At 40.6% G+C, this 19,939-nt stretch overlaps 1 protein-coding gene across 2 annotated transcripts in view; it reads left to right on the plus strand.

The window, feature by feature from the left end:
• DYNC1I1 (dynein cytoplasmic 1 intermediate chain 1) overlaps positions 1-19,939 on the plus strand; it is a 380,644-nt gene that overhangs the window by 343,181 nt on the left and 17,524 nt on the right. For both annotated transcript variants that reach the window (XM_052638333.1, XM_052638334.1), the window contains 2 exons: positions 13,748-13,888; positions 18,005-18,130. In XM_052638333.1, the coding sequence (XP_052494293.1) occupies positions 13,748-13,888; positions 18,005-18,130 (267 nt within the window). The remainder of the gene's footprint in view (positions 1-13,747; positions 13,889-18,004; positions 18,131-19,939) is intronic.

The raw sequence follows: 19,939 nt of genomic DNA on the forward strand, positions 1-19,939 counted from the left end.
CGTTGACTGAGTGTTAAGTCCACACACAGTGTACTGTTCTGCGCTCTTGGGAGAAATTCCATAAATTCAGAATTTCAGAGAGTATGTGTGGCCATGTGGGTGTGCACTGGAAGCCAAGGAGAAAAGAGAGCCTTCTCTTTTCCTTTGAGAGCTGCATCAGTTTGCTGGAGTCGCCATCACAAAGTATCAGAGATGGGATGGTTATAACAACAGAAATTTATTTCCTCGCAGTTCTGGAGACTGGAAGTACAAGATCAAGGTATTGATAGGGTTGTCTTCTGGGACCTCACTCCTTGGCTTGTGAATGGCCATATTACCCCTGTGTCTTCCCCCCGTGCCTGTCTGTATCCAAATCTCCCCTTATAAGGACACCAGTCACATTGGATTAAAGCCTCCCATTATCTCATTTAACCTTAATCACCTTTCTGGAGGCTATATCCAAATAGTCACTTTCTGAGGTGCTGAGGGTTAAAACTTCAACAGTGACTTTTGGGGCCAACACAGTTTACCCTATGATAAAAGCTAAGGATTGAGCCTTGGTTATGGACAAACAGCTTAACAATAATGAGCTTCTCCTGATGTTCTTACACACCCACACCCACACACAGACACACACACACACACGCACACCCACACTCCTAGTGCCTAAAGGGCCCTAATCCCTCCAAGGCTGGCTCCCAGGGGCAGCAGAGCCTTGAAGGACCCACGGTTGGTGAGGGAAAGTTGCAGGAATAGTCAATGCATTATAGCTCCTGTGAGAAGTAAGTTTGTTTGCTTGGGGTGGGGGGAACAGTGTTGCTTCCTACAGGACTTTAATTCATTTAATTCCTGATTTTGGCATTTGTGAATGGGATTTTGCATAACAATCATGGACTTACATTAATAGCTTCATCTTTAAACGCCTGACTTTATAGCATAGAAATTTCTTCCACAGTATAGAAGTAACATCAGTAGTTGTCTCTGCAGTTTTTTTAAAATTTATTTTTATTGGCGTGCAGTTGATTTGACAGTGTTGTGTTTTTGCCGTATATCACAGTGGATCAGTTACAGATATAGCCACGCTTTTTTAGATTCTGTTCCCAAGTAGGTCATTAGAGTGTACTGAGTAGAGGTCCCTATGCTGGGCTGTGGCTCCTTGTTAGTTATCTATTTTATATAGTAGGGTGTACATATAAATCCCAGTCTCCCAATCGATTCTTCCCCTCACTTTCCCCCTTGGTAACCATAAGTTGGTTTCCTACATCTATGACTCTTTCTGTTTATAAATAAGTTCATTTGTACCACTTTTTAAGATTCCATATATAAGCGATATTATCATAAGATATTTTTCTCTCTGTGTTTGACTTAACATTACTCAGCATGACAGTCTCCAGATCCATCCATGCTGCTGCACATGGCATTATTTTGTTTTCATGGCTGAAAAATATTCCATTGTGTATGTGTGAACACACGCCCCTGCCCCCGTATCCTCTTTATCCATTCCTCTGTTGATGAACTTTCCAGGTTGCTTCCATGTCTTGGCTATCATAAATAGTGCGGCAAAGAACACTGGAGTGTGTGTATCCTTTCTCTAATAGTTTTCTGCAGATCTGTGCCCAGGAGTGAGATTGTTGGATCATACGGTAGCTCTGTAGAGAAGTAAGTTTGTTGACGCTGAATCCAAAGACCCATCTCATCATTATTACTGTGTTCAGATTACATTTACTGGTGGGGGATTTCTAGTCCCTGTGTGGTACTGATTTCAATTCAGGATCCTTTACCATCCATACAGCATTCTCTTGTTTCTAGGTATCTCTCTTCTTCTCCAAACAAGCAAACATAAGAATATGTGAATGTAAAAATATTTCATGAAAAATTATGTTAATCTCCCTCTCAGTCAATCTCTCTCTCTTTCTCTTCCTCTCTCCCACTGCCCCCCAACACACACCAGTAGAACTGTATGTTTTAAAAAGAATCTCAGGTACATAGTAATGTTTTAAGTCCATGGATTACTTTTGTTTGTGTCCACTGAGATAAAATTCGTCAGACGTTTAATTCCCAATACCCTGTTCTTGTGATACACAGGAAGTACCTGACTAGGTTCCCTACCGTCCCAGCCTACTTTTCATATCACCTTCCTCCAAAAACAGTCCCTTGTGTTTGCTTTGGTGCCCGTTCTGTACAAGCGTGCTGACCCCTTTGCCATGATGGGGTGCTCTTCATCAGAGATAATATTTAAGGGAGCAGAGTGAAGGGAAGGGTTTGAACCAAAGTGGCATGCTTGAATAAGAGTCTTAGGAGGATGCTGAATCAAGAACCCATCAGGAGAAGCAGAGGTTCAGCCCCAGGGAGACCAAGAAAGAATCCAGAGCCCAAAGAATCAGGGGAAAGTTCAAGGCTCTGCTCAGAGGTGTCAGAAAAAGCTGGGACGGCACCCAGATGTTACCTGCGCCAACACTTTCAGTGCATCTTCTCTGCCTCCTGTTTGCCAGGCTTACTGCCAAGTATGAGATATAGAGCTCCATAAGAAATTGTCTGACATGTCAAGGATGGTACATCAAAGTGGCAAGTGGGCGGACTTATGGAATGAGGGGAAGCAGCCCTAGACGCAAACACTAGCAACACTAGGGTCCTCTTAGAGATCTTGGAGACACTCTGGCCACCTGATGCGAAGAGCCGACTCATTGGAAAAGACCCTGATGCTGGGAAAGACTGAAGGCAGGAGGAGAACGGGACGGCAGAGGATGAGACGGCGGGATGGCCAACTCGATGGACACGAGTTTGAGCAAGCTCTGGGAGTTGGTGATGGACAGGGAGGCCTGACGTGCTGCAGCCCATGGGGTTGCAAAAGACTGAGTGACTGAACTGAACTGAGAGAGAGGTGGTTTGTGATTGGATGGCTTTAACTATCACAAGCATGTCCAAAAATTTGGGTTAGCTTGCCAAACCAATCACAGAGCCTATGTGCCTGCAGTCCAACCGCAGCCACATTTCCCAGCCGCTCCTTGACCAGCCGTCGTTAGCTTTTAGACGCTTCCCTCTGCAAGATTGCTGGTGAACCCCCGCACTGTTGCACGTGATGGCTCCTTTTTAGTCCTCATCTGGCATCATACTGTCTGTCTAGGACTCATTCCTGCAGCCCTCTCTCCTCTTCCTCAGCATCTCTTGTGAAAGATTCTTTGCCATGGACTTCAAGCTTGTCCCCTCTTTCAGTTTCAGACCTACATTTTGACTGCCAGCTTAACCTGAGTGTCATCTCCAGAGACTCAAATGCACCATGTTTAATATATAAATCAGATCTTCCAGCCCCACTGTGCAGCTGCTTCTGTTTTCTGCAGTAGAAAAGCTGAAAACTCCCACATGAGTGTTAGACGTCTCTGAACCAATGCCCTGTACATTTATCACTACACGTTTAATAAAGGAGTAGCTTATTGCATTAAAAAAACAGTCTTAGCTCTATACCTAAGACCATTCATAATACATCTTTACCCCCGACTCCATCCAAACAAAAATGATTTCCTATTATTCCATAGGACAAATCCTCAGATTCCACAGCCTGTCCCCACGTCTCACCTTCCATCTGGGAATTCCATGCTGATGTTCACAGCCAAGTCTTTTCATGTTGTGATTCTCCCCCCACCAACCGCCTGGCTTCCTTACCATCTATCAAAGTCTGTGCATCTTTCTAGGCGGGTCCCATCACCTGTCCCAGATAATACCTTCCTTGACCACATCAGACTAAAGGTAACCACCAAAACGCCATCTCCCCAATCTCCGAATTCCTCTGGCACCTAACATCTGTACCACAGAGTTTAGCACCTGGCTACCTACTTGTTCGCTTTCCTTGGTATAAACAAACCAGAAAGCCAGTCTCTTTTCCAGAGATTCACAGACATGGTAAATTCCTCCTTGAGTTTTCCCCAAGAACGTGTCTTTGAGGACATTCTTATATATTTTTTTCTTTCTTCAGATGGGGAAATCTGCATACCTCCTTGTGACATAATGGGTTTTGCCCTTTGTATTAGTTATCAGGAAATATAGAGCTGATTCGCTACCAGACTGTGATAATCAGTTTATCTCGGGATCCTACTATTAGCTCTCTGTTCACCTGCCTCTGTTGTGTGTTTATTCTTACTTTTGCGATCTGTTTAACTTGTAAGACAACAATATGAGAAAATGGGCTCCCAAGGAAACAATTTTCTCTTATTACTTCATAATTTTCACTTTCCTATCTGGACTCCAAGTCCTTCTGAACAGTCACATCTTGTCTTTCTATTGATTTCCCGAAGTAGGAAGAATATGGTAAGTCCTCAGTAAGTCATTGTTGAGGAATTAATACTTTCGAAGAGCTTAAGTGAAATAATGTATTTCGTTAAGGTGAGTGAGGTTATTTTAAACTCCGAAGGAAACATCTCCTTAAAAATTACATAATTCTAGCAGAGGGCCCTGAAGCATATCTATTTCTGCTAGTGTTTTGTTAAAATGTTTAAAGCATCAGAAGAAAAATAATGAAAATCAAAAGTTAAAGGTTACAGTAACTTGAGCATAACCCTTGACACAGGGAAGATGATGAACAAAATCAATAGTTTGCAGCCATTAACACTTTCTGGATGAAAGTGCATTTTTCCCATTAACACTTTCTGGATGAAAGTGCATTTTCCCCACAACCCCAAAGCCCTGCGGGCTGCCTCTGTAATAAACATGTAATAAACATGAGTCAGGTGGTATCTGACTTATTCTTTCTTCATTTATCCTCATTTTCACCCCTTCTTCCCCTCCCTTCCTAACATAAGGTGGCAAACATTAAAATCAGCTTTCTAGAAAACTACCTATGCCAGTCATCAAATTCTTTTCTTCCCTTTTTTGGGGCGGAGGGAGAAGGAGGAGGTTCCGTTTTTTAAGCTCACTCAGGGAGGATACTTGAACTGTGAAAGAAACCACAAGAATGTAATCATCAAGTCACAGCCAGACCTAGCCTGTGTTTCTGCTTCCCGTCCATTTACCCCTGAACCCCCCGCCCCCCCAAACAGTCACCCACCAACACATACCTGTTAAATATTTATACAGGCATGTGTGAATAATCCGTAGAAGTACAAACACTTTTGAGACTTAAAATTCGCCCTGCTGACTTGTCTTTATCCCTGTGCAAGCAAGGCTTGCTGAATCCTTTCTTTTTTAACGAGAGCAGAAACGTTTGCCCTTTCATTTCAGTGATATGCCGGAGGGGTTGCCTTCCTCATCCTTCTCCTTCTAAGTGCTAATGTTTGAAGAGAGAATGAGAATGATAAATAACAGATACAACTATGTACATAATCCATGCTTAGTCGCTCAGTCTGTCCAACTCTTTGTGAGCCCATGGACTGTAATAGCCCAGCAGGCTCCTTTGTCCATGGGATTTTCCAGGTAAGAATACTGGAGTGGGTTGCCATTTCCTCCTCCAGGGGATCTTCCTGACTCAGGGATTGACCCATATCTCCTGTGTCTCCTGCATTGCAGGCAGATTCTTTACCCACTAAACCATCTGGGAAACCCACATAATTATGAAATTCAAAGATACCTCCATCTCCACCTCCTAGTCTAACCTGCATGTTATGTCTAATGTTGGAAGATAAATTAAAACTCCTCATTATCCCCCAAAGTAGCTGTGTTTGGATCAAACCAGGATAGGTCCATCTACAACAGCCTCATGTGACCTCTCAGCCTTGCAAATTGTCCAGGGTTCATCATTAATACTAGGTTATTTTCTCATGCCCATCTCCAATGTCCTGAATCACCTCATCTCATGCTTAGCTGGTGTTTCCAGTTTGAACAGACGTTAATTTCAACTTGGCTTGGGCAAAATAAAATAGGTCATCAAATCAATAAAGAGGGTAAGCAGGAAGCGTATCAATGTATTCTCTCTCTAAACTGAATGTTTTGAACTTTTGCTGCGTGGGATTCTCTGCGCCAGTTAGAATAAATACACAGTTTTCACCATTAAAATAAATAAAATTGTCAGCTATCCCACTCTTACATATAATATTTTTAAAAAATACATTGCATTTAACACCAGGAGATGCAGGGGTGCAGACCCAGAAAAAAAACTTACCTTGACCCTTTGAAAATGTGCCGTTCTTATGTATGTATGTGTGCTGTGCTAAGACACTTCAGTCATGTCTGACTCTTCGTGACTCTATGGACTGTAACCCACCAGGTTCCTCTATCCATGGGATTCTCCAGGCAAGAATACTGGAGTGGGTTGCCATTTCCTTCTCCAGGGGATCTTTCCTACCCAGGGATTGAACCTTCATCTCTTGCGAATGGCAGACAGACTCTTTACCACTGTTCCACCTGGGAACTCCATCTAGGCTTATACCTTTATCTTTTTAAATCTCTAAGAATTATGTATTTCTAAATTTATATATTTATATTTTTGCGTGCATGCTAAGCTGCTTTGGTTGTATCCAACTCTTTGTAACCCTATGGACTGTAGCCCACCAGATTGCTCTGTCCATGGGATTCTCCAGGCAAGAATACTGCAGTGGGTTGCCATGCCTTCCTCCAGGGGATTTTCCTGACCCAGGAATCAATTCTACACCTCTTATGTCTCCTGTGTTGGCAGGTGGGTTCATTACCAGTAGCACCTCCTGGGAAGCCCACTTTTCTACATATATATGTGTATTTTATAAATATATATACAAATATACATTACATATAAATTTATTTACAATGGGGAGAGAGTTTGTAAGCCAGACGCTAGAGTTGGATGGAGGTGGACAGTTTAGACCAGAGTGGAGATGTTCTACCCCTGAATCTACCCACTAACAAAATGCAGTTGTGTGATTTAACCCTAAATAGTAACAGAGACCTGGAGAAGGCAATGGCAACCCACTCCAGCACTCTTGCCTGGCAAATCCCATGGATGGAGGAGCCTGGAAGGCTGCAGTCCATGGGGTCGCTGAGAGTCGAACATGATTGAGCGACTTCCCTTTCACTTTTCACTTTCATGCATTGGAGAGGGAGATGGCAACCCACTCCAGCGTTCTTGCCTGGAGAATCCCAGGGATGGGGGAGCCTGGTGGGCTGCCAGCTATGGGGTCGCGCAGAGTCGGACACGACTGAAGCGACTTAGCAGCAGCAGTAACAGAGAAATATGCAAAGCTATCCTTGCTTGTCTTTCTAACTGTTAAAGGTATGGCTACAACCACACTTCTGGCTGCGCAGGTCCAGTCCGAGGTCATCCCTGTCCACCACCATGTCCTAAACATCAGTCTTCACCCATCCCCTCCTCCCTCCTAACACAGTCTCTCATCAGCCTGAACATTGGCGGTAAAATGAATGTTTCTTTAACCAGCATCGTGTTTGGTGTGAAACCACTCAACCTTGGAGGAAATAGAGTCGGGGCAGCAGTAACCAGGGAGGGTCTCTCTTTAAACTGGCTTGCCTCCTTCTGCAGTCACAGAGTCTGTATCAGAGAGAAGCCAGCAGTCCAGAGAAAGACCACCCGAATGGTGCCAACAAGCCAGCCATCAGTTGACCCTCCCTGCTCTGCCTCTTTCCCATCAGGAGGCAGAACTTATCCAAAGCGCCCTAGCAGCTAAGATGAACCCAAATAGTTCAGTTCAGGAGGGCACCCCAGCTTGAGTGTTTTCACAGTAATTCTCTACAGGCTTCACTAAAATGCCTTTAGGCGAACCCTTTGGTGCAGCTGATGTGCATAAAAATCGTGCCCGTGCAGGGAGAAATATACTCCTTTATGAACGAGGGAGGCAAAGCTTGTAGGTTTTTTTCCTGTAACTTTAAACACTCAAATACTAGTCAAAACCTGTGAATATGTATACATTCTTTTATATGGATAATTATGCTCTTTATTGGTGGCGCCTCCTGGATTAGAAGGATTTTTCATGCAAATAAGCAGGAGAGGAAGGTAGTGTAACAAAAAACACCTTTTATGTGGCTTATTCAGCAGAACTTCTACATTTATACAGAGGCAAAGGCTTTATTCCTGGATTTCTAGAGCCTTCTTTCTAATTATTTTCTAATAACTAATTCAAATTAAAGTCCTCAGATGTACTTTTGGTTGAGGCAACCAAACAATAAACAGACTCCCTGTGTTTAACTCTGTTAAGAATAGCGCAGCCAAAGTGTTTATGCCTGATTTTGAATCTCTCACCATGATAGAAGCAGGTAGAGGTAGGATTTGGGTATCAGGAGTATTGTTACAATAAGAGCCACACAAATTAAGATAAATACAGGCTACTTTGTGCTTCAGGAGGACCCAGCATGTAGTTTGCAAATAATGTTTTCCATTTGGTTCAACAGCACCAAACTTCCCAACACCTTTTTTTGGGCCGACAGTGTTGGTTTTTTGGTTTGGTTTGTGAGTTTGGATTTGTTTGTATAAGGACTTTCTTTTTATGGTAGAGGCATCCATTTTTGTGAGCTTCAAGTTTGGGGGTCCTTTAGTTTTTTTTTTTTTTAAGTGATATTGTGGTCTCACATTTTTAATGTTTCCTGGAAGAACTGGCTGGCTATTTAATTACTTCACCAGAACCCACATGACAATTTTTGAAGGACATTTTCTTATTACTTGTTGTTTAGTATTATGGTGATGATGATTTTTTTCCCCAACAAGATACAGTTTTCAAGGTAAGATTCCATTTGTTTCCTTGTATTTCAGAATAAAAATACAGAAATGCTACTGTTAGTTGTCCACCCCCATCCGACCAACCCATATAATACCCTTTTCCCTACTCCCCGCCCTTCCAAAGAAAGGTTCATGGTTTGGGTCAACATTTCTAAGTTGGCTTTGAAAGCTAATCATTTACAGGCAGATGCAACCTCTAGAACCACAGTGTTTGGAGGTGTTCGGAGGCATTTTAGCACAAAATATTCCTTTTCATCAGCCTTCAAAAAACTAAAGCCCATTGGGACGCCTTGAGCTGTCTGATAAGAGGAAAATAAATCATATAGAGGAAAATAAACACTATATTTCCTGGATGTGACTTTGGTACATTTCTGACATCAGAAATAGAAATTCACCTCTCATGAAATCATTTTATACTTAACTGATTGGAAAAATGTCCAGCTCTCCTCATTGTCAGAAGTGTACTTATAAAATCAAAGCTCAATCTAGAGATCAAGTCTTTATTGTAAAACGTTGATGGATGTTGTAACTGTTCATTTTTGAACAGAATTCACTACCTGCCTCTTGTATGTAAATTTAGTATTTTTTATCCCTTCTCCAACTGGTCAAATAAATCTTTTATTACTTTTATTATTTCATTTTTTTCACTGAAAACTACCTTCATATATCTTTGTGTATTTTGATGAAATATGAACTCAAAGTAAAAAAAAATTGCTGAGATATAAATTCCACAGAACATCAAGGAAGATGGCTTTAATTATAATATGTAGTTTTGAATAACTCGTTGTTAAACTTTCACATGCTTTATTCCATTCAGCTCTTACCACAGAACAGTTATAGAATCACAAAGCCAGTGGGAACCCTTGAGGTCAGTTTCTCCAGATGAAAATAAACTAAGATCCGAGGATGCTAAGTTGAAATTTCCCGAGGTCTGTAGTTTTTGCACTTTCTCTTACTTCCTTTTCCGTTCCATCCTCCTCGTTTTATCCCCATCTATCAGATAATATAATTCAACTGGAGTCCTTCACGCAAGGTTGTATAGGCATTGAGTGAATTTGAACCCGGATCTTTGCTTTCAGCATTATTTTATTCTCCTCTCTAATGCATGGCCTGCTTTAATCTCTGCTGGCTAAAAGGCCGTTTCCACCCTTTTTCTTAGTTTGCTGGAGAGAGAGATTTCTGTTAGCGTCACAAGATGCCAAGGGTCCCTGAAATTGTATGGGGAGCAGCCTTGGGATTATTAATAACTGATTCAGGAAATGAAATGTTCTGACTGTGATATTTTTAACTCTTCCTAAAAGTTACATAAGGTGTGCTTAGTAAGTATGGGTTGAATTGAATGGGATAGCAGCCAGGACTGGTAACAGATTTCTCTTTCTGTGAAGACTGGAGACCTTCACTGTGTTTCATAGAGGATCCCCCACGGTTCCAGCAAACAGAAAATGGACTTAACAGCTAGAAAAACCAAAGAACCAACTCCAGTGTCGCCACGTACAACCTCGGGAAAGCTACTGACTTTCCTGAACTGTCATTTTATTTTCTGTAAATATTGTCTACCTTTCAGAGATTTAATGTGAATTAAATTAGGCAATATGTATATAGAGTCAGGCACACGCAAACACCCAGTAATATACCCTGCCCTGCCCTTCAAGCCTGTCTGGGAGGTGACTGGTAGCCTACTTCTCCACTTCGAGAATCAGGGCATTAAAATCATGCTGATCCGTGTCTGGATATTTTAGCATTTGGGGGGCACAGCCCTGGAAACTTGTCTGGTTGTTACAGCTTTATTTCATTGGCGTGCGTCACACATACTGTGGGCTGCGTTACAAGGCAGTTTTCCTTTTTCTTTTCTTTTTTCTAACAGGCCACCAATACCAAGCAGGGCATCAGAAAAAGAGAATACACAAGTGAAGGGGTTTTTGCCTAGTGAAATTTGATTGTCTTGAGAAACACTTTCTATGGTACACACAGTGGAATGATATTTACTTTACTAAGTGGCCTAGTATTTTGCAGAGTAAATATCTAAGATCATCAAGCTTCTGTAGCTTTAATACATACAAATGATGTTACAAGTTCCTCCTCAAAAATCATTGGTCAAATTTGCCCCTACACTTTCCACCTTTTCAAAACTTGTAGTGTTTTAAAACTGGTGCTAATGCAATAGCAAGCTATAACAACTTTGTGTATACAAGCATCTATGTTTCAGAATTCAAAACCAGAATCTTTAGGCCCTAATGCTTTTGATGTTTTATATGAAAGTGCTAGTATTTCATGATATATATGTAAATTAGGAAATGTTTTATATTAAGTGTTTGAGACAAATTTTCAGAGAGGTTTTCAGCTTACCTTTTGAGTCCCAAATAAGATAGAATGAAAGCTCCTTTATTGAAAAAAAACTGCGCTTAATATTTGGAATAGCAGTGCTTACTATTATAAGAGTGGCATTAGCCTGTGCCTGTGGTGTCTGCTGATCTAATCTTGGGAACTAGTGGTTCACGGATGGTGGTTCCCTTGGTACCTTGCTAATGCCTTCAATCCTGACCAAGGCTTCTTCATCCTGTAAATTTATCAAGGTTAAAACAAATCCTTTGAAAATATAAATCCTCTCCCTTGCCCCAAACGTGCACAATCTGTAATTTAGAATTACTTGCATAGTGACTTTTAGAATGAAAGATTCAGTCTTGGAGGTAGGAGGTAATAAGGGAATATTAGCATTTCAGTACAAGACGATTTAATACGAGAAAATTGGTTTTTGGTCGGATGAAACTAAAAGTTATTTCCAGATGTTTAAAAGGTAAAATATCCAAGATATACTACAGTTTTGACGAAGTTTCTTAAAAAAAAAAAAAAGCCACCAAAAGAGAAAAGGAAAGAAACACTAGAGATTAGCAATGTAATTTGAGAGAATTAACATATCAAATAATATCAGCTTCTTAGAAAATGCCTGGATGGTTTTAAAGCTGGATGGTTTTCTAATTGAGCAAAGCAAGGACTGTAGATTAGTTATATATTTATTGAATGTCTGTGTTCATCTGTGTCTATACCTCTATATACTCAGTTATCCTATCAGCTGGGTTATTAATAAAGGGTCCTGAGAACTGGCTTTTTAAAGCATGTGTAAATCTTTTCTACTCTTTGATTTTAAGAAAAATGTGTTACTCATATTCTCTAACAAATAGTGACTGGCTAGCTATAAAGTCAAGAATTTGGGACGAATAATCTTCTACTAAGAGAATTTAATACTCAGAAGCGATCAGTGAAGGACCACCTACTTTATCTACCCTGGCTTTTTTTTTATATTAATTAAAAAAAGATGATGTTTTCATACTATTTTAAGGCATCACTGGATATTCAGATTCTCTGGAGAAGGAAGTTTGAATCATCTAGTCCAAGCAGTGAGAGAGGATGGAAAAAGCCGCATCAATAGCAAACAGGCAAATAATCTTAGGTCCAAACTAGAGTGCAGATATGGGATAGAACAGATATGTTGGCATAAGGGTTGTAATGTAGAGGAGTAAAATACAAAGCTGTAAAGCTAATGTCCATTTAATTCTTTTTGCGAGTAGCAGTTACATGTTTTTTTAGCTACTTCTTAAATTAAAAATAAGACCACACACACTACCCACCCTACACACGCAATGTCTCACCTAAAATCTTCTGTTGCTTTAATAGTCTTATAACTATATTCACGTCTCAGCAATGCCAAAGCAAGATAATTCATGGAAGGAGACATCACTTAGTCACTACCTTAAATTTTTGCATTAGGTTCAGGCTATGGGAGTTTTATTGTCTTCTTACAGATTTTTTCCCCACTTTGAGTTCAGCATATGGATTTTGGGCTTTTTATTTTCTCTCACAAAACATCTTGGGAATTTGCTCAGATATTTGGTGCTGATTCGCCACAGATAGGTTCTTTGAACATTTTCTGGAGAAAGGATTTGCTTGTTCATATTGTGTTATCATTTTTTGGTCTTATTACTCTGGCCTGTACAGGCATTCGACTGTGCCCATGAAGAGGGTACAGACAGCTGACTGGATGAAGACACTGGGGAAAAAAACTCCCATTGTTTAGATTTCTGTCAGAGGATATAAGAATACTTAATTTCTTTTATCTCTAGGGCTTTCATTATCATTTAAATTTCATTTTACATTAATTGATCAGGGATTAGTAAAGCCATTATGCAGAAATTAGAATAAGACAAGCCAGATGGAATGAATAATTCATGAAGTCCAATTACGTTTTATTTCTGGTGTACTTTCATACTTGCCTCTGACTTCTGTGCTATTTTGATGTGACAATATTCGCTGGAAATCAGGAGTGCCATTTTAATTTATTGTATCCCTCTGGAGGGGAAGCTTTTGTATGCAGTAGGGGTGTGTTAATGCATTTTCCCCCAAAACACCGATTTTCAGGGCTCTTAGAAATATTGGGTGAGCTAGAAAATGTGATTCGCCTTCCACGGAGGTTGAGGGACAGTGCATTGAGCCTCACCAGTACACCTGATTTGGGTGAACTGATCCTAGATAGAGAGACCAGAGTCTCAGAACCGCGAGATGTTTCACGTGCCCGAAGAGCTAACGATCCCTTTAAAATACGTGACCCCATTCCCGCGCAAAGGAACCATTCAAGTATAAATCTGGCCCCGGAGTCGGATTGGAAGCAGAGCTGCAGCCACGGAAAACGGCCGCTAGGTGGCAGGCGTTGCCTTCCGTGCTAAGGGTTCTGGGTCACCGCGATTGCCCGGGCTTCCAGAGCCTTCCCCCGCGGGTCTGACCCCGGCGAGCAGAGCGCGCCTGGGTTCGGCCCCCAGCAGCTCGCATCGCGTAGCCCGACGAGCACCCCGAGTGCCCGGGCCGCCCGTTCACCTGTGTGGAATGTCTCCCCCCACTGTGTCCGAAGCCGCCTCCCCGCCCGCCCCAGCCCCCAGCCCCTTGAGTCCCTCCCCGCCCCCCACCCCCGGTATTTATTTATGCCAGGGGACAGTTCTAGTAACTTTAAAGCTGCGGTTCACCTTCCCGAGGACTTTCATCTCGGGAAGTTTTATGACACTTTGTGAATGTGCAAAGTTTTTAATTAGGCTCGCTAGACAGCCCGAGGCAGCGGCAGCGCCACAGAGTCTTCACGGTCTCTCTGCTTTACAGCACAACAAGCCGCTCTACTCCTTTGAAGACAATGCCGACTATGTGTACGATGTCATGTGGTCGCCCGTGCACCCCGCGCTCTTTGCCTGCGTGGACGGGATGGGGCGCTTGGACCTCTGGAACCTCAACAATGACACCGAGGTGAGCGCAGGCGCCGGACCCGGCGGGCTGGGAGGGGGGCGCCGGCGGCTTCTCTCCGTCTCCCCCTCTCTCAGAACCGGCCTTTTTTTGGACAGACCCTCTAATTGCAGCTGTGCTGCCCGACCCCCCCATTCTCCGCTGCTCTGCAGGGAATTGGCAGATGCATTTGGCCCCAAATCATTTAATCTCACTTCATCCCTAAAACCGTGGCAGAATCCTGGACAATTGACGACCCTTCTTTGCAAAGAGCAAAACCATACGTGTTCACGCCTTTCACTGCGGGAAAGGACACTGGGGCATATTTGAGAGTGGTGTTGAAATAACTATGGGCAAACACTTGGAAAAGTAAGCTTTTGTGGACTCTGACTTGAGATTGGGCTTTTTTAAAGGGCTGTTTGCCAGTGTTTGCTGTTTGCACGATTTCTGTTTTAAATCCGTAAAAGATGATTCTCTGGACTGTTGATGTTTAGATCTAATGTTCATTTAATTTTTAGAAGGTAAATAATCCTTGTCTAAGAGACTGAATCACCACTTTTGTAATAGTTTCTATCTCTGAACATGTATATTAAATTCAGTAATTAAAAAAATATTTTAACATGTCACATTTGGAGTACTTCACAAGTGAAATTTTTTTTCAAAAGGCAATCACAGGGAAATAGTCTTTTTAAAAATCATGCTGTATATATTCATGTTTTTAAAATTATGTCACATGGCTTATTCCTTTTTTCCACTCTCAAAATTATCGAGGTGCTGATTTTCAGGTACTAGAGTTTGGGATTGAGTTTAAAAAGAAACATGAATATTAAAGGTCCTTCAGTTTAATACAATAAAATGGTCTGGTCATCAGCTGGTCCGTGATTTAGGGTAGCTCTCCATAGATAAGAGTGGACAGGTAAGAAGAACAAGTGCTGAAAACTAGGTGTCAAGTGGAGAACAAGGCGGAGGTCTTTTGAAGTGTTCTGAACAGGAAACAGCTCAGCCTTTTTAATTAGGAAGCCTACAGCTGGGGGATGTGAAGAGAACCGGGCTGCCCTGATATTTTTGGGGGAGGGGCAGAGAAATATCCTTCAGGTGTTATTACTGAGTCACTGTATCATACAAGATTATATGCACCTAAAACCACTGCCAAATAGTTGTCTTTTACAGATCTTTCCATTTGACTCTGTTTTTGATTTTTCCTTTTGGCTACCAGAACTGCATGACAAGGACAAGAGTTATGTAATGAAGTGTCCTTGGAAATGCAGGGCAGCAGTACTCATTTCAGACTTTGAAACATTTATAACATTATTGCCTTTCATGGAAAGGTGCCTACTACTTGACAATGTAATGGTTTCCCAAAGTCTTTCATCACCATTGATTAAAATCATATTGTTTCTCTTTGGTAGAATAAACTCATTCACTGTAAACAACCCAAAAAGCACAGTTTTCAGTTTGACTTAGGAAACAACCCACCCCCCACCACACACACACACACACACAATTAGAAATCAGATTTACTAGAAGTGAGTTCAGGTGATACTCAACTATTAATATGGTGCAGTGGCGTGTCCTACCAACTCCTTAGTAATTCCTCTGTAACTCTTTTTGTTTAGTTTTGGTTTTTTTATCTGCTCTTTAGGTAAAATGAAATAATATCTCAGCATTGCCAAATGTGATATTTTTTTTTCTCCCTTCCCTCTCTCTAGGTATCAAGAGACAACCACATAAGTCTTTTATAGCTAAGCATTTTAAGAAATCATTACTAGGCATGCAAATCGTTTAGTTTTGCGGTAAATGTAGTTCTGCTTTTGCAATAATAGTAGATACATTGAGCCTGATTCAGATCCAGTTATAAACTGAACACTTTTTAAAACCCTCAAATCACTTTCGTCTTCTGTCAAGTTGAACAAGATTTTTCAAATATTTGTCCGATTAGAAATTAGATTTGTTTTAAAAAAAAAACCAAAAAACCTGAAACTTCAGTGCTTCCTTGTCGGTGTTCGAAATACAGTGCTTTTTAAACCAACTTATTCCAAGTACTCCTATGCAAGGACAGTTTTTACATTCACCTACTTCACTGTTACTGATCTCTACACAGTGTGGTAAATTATGTGTATATATTCTGTGTTTGCAATTAAAATGATTAAAAACTGTGAAAATATCTAAGAAACTGAAATACAAGAGTAAGAGACAGTTATGCGTTATTTTCATTATAGATTCAGTGACTTTTGAAAACTCATTACTTGTCAAATTAATGAAATATTTTTGTCATTTTCTTCATACATTTCATAATTCTTTTAGTATGTGTTATAGACTGCCAGTTTCTATTTTTTTACCCCCACCATTTATGGTATCTATGAAAAGAAGATATTTTTAAATGGTTAAAATAGAAATTGTTCCAGTTTGCTACATTACTTAATTCTAAATAAATATATAAAATTCTTTAATATGTTTTAGGCATAATTTAAAATGTATCCAAAAATCAGTTTATTTCGAGTGATCTTTTGTCATATTTATATTAAGATTAAATACTTTTTATTCAATTTTTGAGATTGTTCAGAGATAAAATCTGATATTAACCAGCATTAGGAAAAGTGGGAGCCTTATGATCTCCCTAAATTATGGAGTTAAAAATTTTAACTCTGAAAACTATCTAGCTGATTCCCAGATTTGTTTTCTGAGTAGCACACTAATGATTGACAGAATTATGGCCTATTGCAATTCATATTGGTTTGGCCTTTGAAAAGTCTGGTTAAAAATTCAGTCTATAGCACTGCACAGCAGGTCCCTTTATTGTAGAAATTGTGTATTAAAAAAAAAATGAGCTGGGGACTTTTGTTTTACATTTTTGCTATCAATTGACATACCGTGATTTAAGCAGGTAAAAGAATTTTTATTGATTTCAAGATTAAATTTAAACATAGATTCTTACATATGATGGAGTTTTTATTGCTATTTTAAAGATAGGTGTTGGGTCAATAATCTCATATAAACAGATGGTTTCAATTCCCTTAATAACAGAACGCCGGGGGCCGGGGGGTGGGGTGGGGAGGGCAGAGGCGCAGGCCAGGTCGTGTTTCCACCCTAAGAAGTCATGTGTATTAGACACAGGTCTTGAAACAGTGGCATGAGATGATGTTGGTGGCCCTCTTTTCACTATATATTTTTTTCCTTTTTGTTTTAACATTTACCTTTTTTAATGGGCTGTTGTCCTTTCCTATTCAACATTCTTGTAGAAAGCTCAGAGAGCCGATCTTTCTATCAGTTGTAAACTCCCAAACTTCCAGATGCGAGTTTACACAACTCGTGATGAAAGAGGGGTAGACCCACTAAAATTCTTTTTTCCAAACAGTAAGGTTCTTACAACAAATACTGTGGGTTCCATCTCAGCACCTCCAGTTCACTTTAATAATGATTAATATTTGCAATTATCAATGTTGTCAGATTTCAGGTGCTTATTAAAGGAGGTGTAAGGCCTTTTCTACAAGTGCGTGCTCCACTCTGTCAGGATATCGTCCTGAGGACATTTTCAGAGTTAGCCCTTCCTGCACCTTGGTACTGCTGGGAGGAAGGAAAACAGGGTGGAGAGAGGAGAAGCAGGAGAACTTGAGGTTTTGAACTTTTTCTTCTGAGCATCCCTTCCATGATGAGGTTTCAAGGGATCAATACATTTTTTTCCCCTGAAGACACTTAGTAATATGACTTATTTTTCACCGTACACCCCATCCTCGCCTTTTATAGTATCCTTAATCTTGGTAAATCCTGAAGTCTCCCTCCTCTCCGTTAATCCATAAATCAGGACCCAATCAAGAAGTCTCACATTTAGTTGCCGTGTGGTGTTGTCTGTGCACCGTGCATAATCCGCAGAAATATTTATGTCACTCGCTGCCCACTGACTATGGCAAAAGACTCCCTCTCTGTTCCTTTTTTGTTGAAGTGTCTCTCCTCTCTACCTCTTAATTCAGTGGAGCATATGATTTAAGAACAATGAATCCTTTACCAACTGCCCAAGAGACGAATGTTACTTCATGCACACGCAGGCCGCGGTGACTCATCCAGTTAAATGTAGCATTGTCGATTCGTATATTTCAATTCATATTCAGAGGTTCTTGGTTTCTCTTGTAACCCCTTTGGCAGGTTCCAACAGCAAGTGTGGCCATTGAGGGGGCATCTGCCCTGAACCGTGCTCGTTGGGCTCACGGTGGCAAGGAAGTTGCCGTTGGGGACTCGGAAGGCCGTATTTGGATCTACGACGTCGGAGAGGTACATGTTACTCAGTTTGGGTGTTTTGATTTAGTGTTTCGGTGTTCAGGCTGCTGCTTTTTTTTTTTTGGCTTGTGTATCTGGTTTAAATACCTAGTGAAATTTTTGGCAGCACCTTGTGGGCCGTGAGAGCCCTCTTGAGTACATTTGCAGATTTCCATTGACTTCAGTGGGAGTTTGGGGAGACTTCCTTGGGGCCTATAGGACCCGTTAGTTAATGATCAGGCTACTTTCTGAGTGCTGTAGAATTCCCAGCTGTCCTGTGATAAAGCATGGTCCTCTCTCGACCTGCACTCCCACCTACCCCACTCCCCTGCCAATTTCATGAGAATGAAAAGGTTGCCAAATTCATCATGCTAACATTGAATTTGGAATTTGTTGTTTATTTTGAGAAGTCAAGCTTTAGTTGGTGTGTTCAATTAAAAGGTATATACTATTACTCTTCAATTAAAAGTAGCCAATTAAATAGCTGAGGTGAGTCAGAACTTTGTACCGCTTTCGTGATATTCAAAGTTGTTATATGCAGTGTATACTTCTCTGGTTTATCTTGTTATATGATTTATAAAATACTTCTGAATATTATGGCACATATCAGAAGAACTACATATTTGATTTCAGATAAATCTTGAATATCCATACTACACTTAATTATTAAATTACAGAACAATTTTATGGAAGCATATCTGTTTGTTTTTGCTCTGTGAGAAAGTGTTGACAAAAATCTTCATTTCTGATGGGGTGAAAGAAGTTTTTTCTTCAAGACAAACAAAATATTGAACTTTCAAGCCAAACAAAATAAGCATGTGTAAATTGTGTCAGTGTAATGTGAATCTAACATTTGCATTCCGGGGGGGATATACACCACATTTCTAGGCGTAGCATCCTACGCCTCAGAAGTGTGCTTTGAGTGCCTGGTGGGTGGGCAGAGTTGATCACACCGAGAAGGCTTCTTTATGTTTTCATCAATGAGCTTTCTACGATTTTGGCAGTCCTAGATGGTTTGTTCTACAGTGGAACTTTGGTGATGCTATATGGCAGAGTTGGTTGTGTTGAAACAAGCTGGATGGTGTTTGTGTGTGTACGTGTTTTTATATAGAGACAGAAACTGAATGACTTCAGAGATGGGAGTTTTCTGCTTGGAGATGTACCCCTCTAAGTAAAATAGCTGAAGAATCTCTCCGTTTCACTCCATACTGTTTCATTAGACTCCCCCTTAACGACTCCACAAGCTGAGTCATTCCAACAGTGACAAAGGCTCTGTTAATATTCATCCCCAGTGGTGAGAAGGAAATGGTCTGGTGACTACTGACGTAGCTTGGAATCTTTGAGAAAGAGAATACCCTTCGGAACTGAAAATATTGCCAATACATTCTAAAGCCAAAATATTGCCAGTATTTCCTTCAGTGAATAGCTTAGTCAGTGCATCTTTTGCATGGTCTTCATCAAAACAAAACTAAGCAGCAAGAACATGTATTCTACACCGGTTCATTTGTTTAAAAAGTTTGAGAGGTAGAAAAGAAGGGAAATATTAAGAAACAAAAAAGTTTCTCTCTTTTCTTTGTTTATAACGGGTATAATAGCAGCAGAGAAAACAGATGTGCTCAGAGATGAAATGGTAGAAATAGATGAAATTTTAAAACTCCCTTCTCTACCTCCTTGCTTATTATACATAACATTCCTTAACTCTTTTAGAGTATATACAACATTACTTTATCCAAAAGCACTGAAAAGTATCATAGTTCGACAATCTGGTTTATTTAAAGTAAGGCATTTTGAAAAACCTGCATGTTGACCACACATACTTCATAT

This window comes from Budorcas taxicolor, chromosome 4 (assembly GCF_023091745.1).
Source record: "Budorcas taxicolor isolate Tak-1 chromosome 4, Takin1.1, whole genome shotgun sequence".
In the NCBI taxonomy this organism is placed as follows: Eukaryota; Metazoa; Chordata; class Mammalia; order Artiodactyla; family Bovidae; genus Budorcas; species Budorcas taxicolor.